General features: G+C 61.2%; 1 protein-coding gene across 1 annotated transcript in view; it reads left to right on the forward strand.

Annotated features, from left to right (window-relative positions):
- The window catches only part of LOC104270315 (voltage-dependent L-type calcium channel subunit alpha-1S-like), a gene marked incomplete at both ends in the record, with an annotated part of 10,960 nt that overhangs the window by 9,594 nt on the left and 378 nt on the right, over positions 1 to 988 (forward strand). The window contains one exon of the mRNA XM_009864637.1: positions 685 to 749. Within this exon, the coding sequence (XP_009862939.1) occupies positions 685 to 749 (65 nt within the window). The remainder of the gene's footprint in view (positions 1 to 684; positions 750 to 988) is intronic.

The raw sequence follows: 988 nt of genomic DNA on the forward strand, positions 1-988 counted from the left end.
GCTGCACGTTGGTGTTGCCCAGGGACTCTTCATGGATGGGTGAGCTCTAGAGAAGTGGCTGAGTTGCATCAGCGAGGTCCCTGCAGGCTGAGGGAGGAACTGAGCACTGGACATGGACCCAGGAGCTTTGTGCACAAATTCAGACCTCGGGGAGCGAGCCGGGGCCCAAGCCGGGGGACAGGAAGGGCAGACACCCTTGGCTGGTCCCCAGACCCCCGGCCGCCACTCCCAGAGGTGCAGAACATGCAGGGTGGCTCCAGGACTGGGGGGTGGCCCCACACATCCATGTGTGTGCCTCCCTACACATCATTCTTGTCCTTCCCATAACTCCATCATCTCAGTGCCGTGAGGATCAAGGTGGAAAGCAGGGCTCCAGGGATCACAGGAATGACCCTTCTCCCTTCCCACCAACCTGAGAGCCAAGGCCCAGGCAGGGGCAGCAGCACTGGCCTGGGCACAGGGCTGAGGGACAAGGGTTACCAGCATAAGAGGATGTACTTCATCCTGCTTCTTGGGGTGTCCACCCTGTTCATCTGTCCCAGTTGTCCCTGCTGGTGTCTGCCTTCCCAGGGCAGGAGGTGGGGAAGCTGGGGTGGAGAAGGTGGGGAGGGCTGCACCCCTGGGTGGAGCTGGTCTTGGCGTGTAGTCCCTGCTTGGGCTGACCCACCTGCCTGCCCCTGCCAGGATGGAGTACGAGGATGAGGTGCTGAGGAAGACAGTACCGGCAGCACCCCGGCGTCGAGCACGGGGTGAGTCTCAACATTGTTCCTCTTCTGGGGGATATAGACCAGCCCAAGGGCTAGTGTAGGGAGAAGGGGCTGACCTTGGCAGGTGGGAGGAGGAGACACAGATCCCAACAACTTGGAGATTAGCTGAGATCCTCAAGCACGGTGGGACTTGTCTGGAGAGCTTCAGGAGACCCTCCTCCCACCTTCCCACCCTCCGGGGTGATGGAGCACAGAACCCGTGCCTCAGGCTGGGGAGGACT

The sequence above is a fragment of the Apaloderma vittatum genome, unplaced genomic scaffold (genome assembly GCF_000703405.1).
Source record: "Apaloderma vittatum isolate BGI_N311 unplaced genomic scaffold, ASM70340v1 scaffold24702, whole genome shotgun sequence".
Classification (NCBI taxonomy): domain Eukaryota; kingdom Metazoa; phylum Chordata; class Aves; order Trogoniformes; family Trogonidae; genus Apaloderma; species Apaloderma vittatum.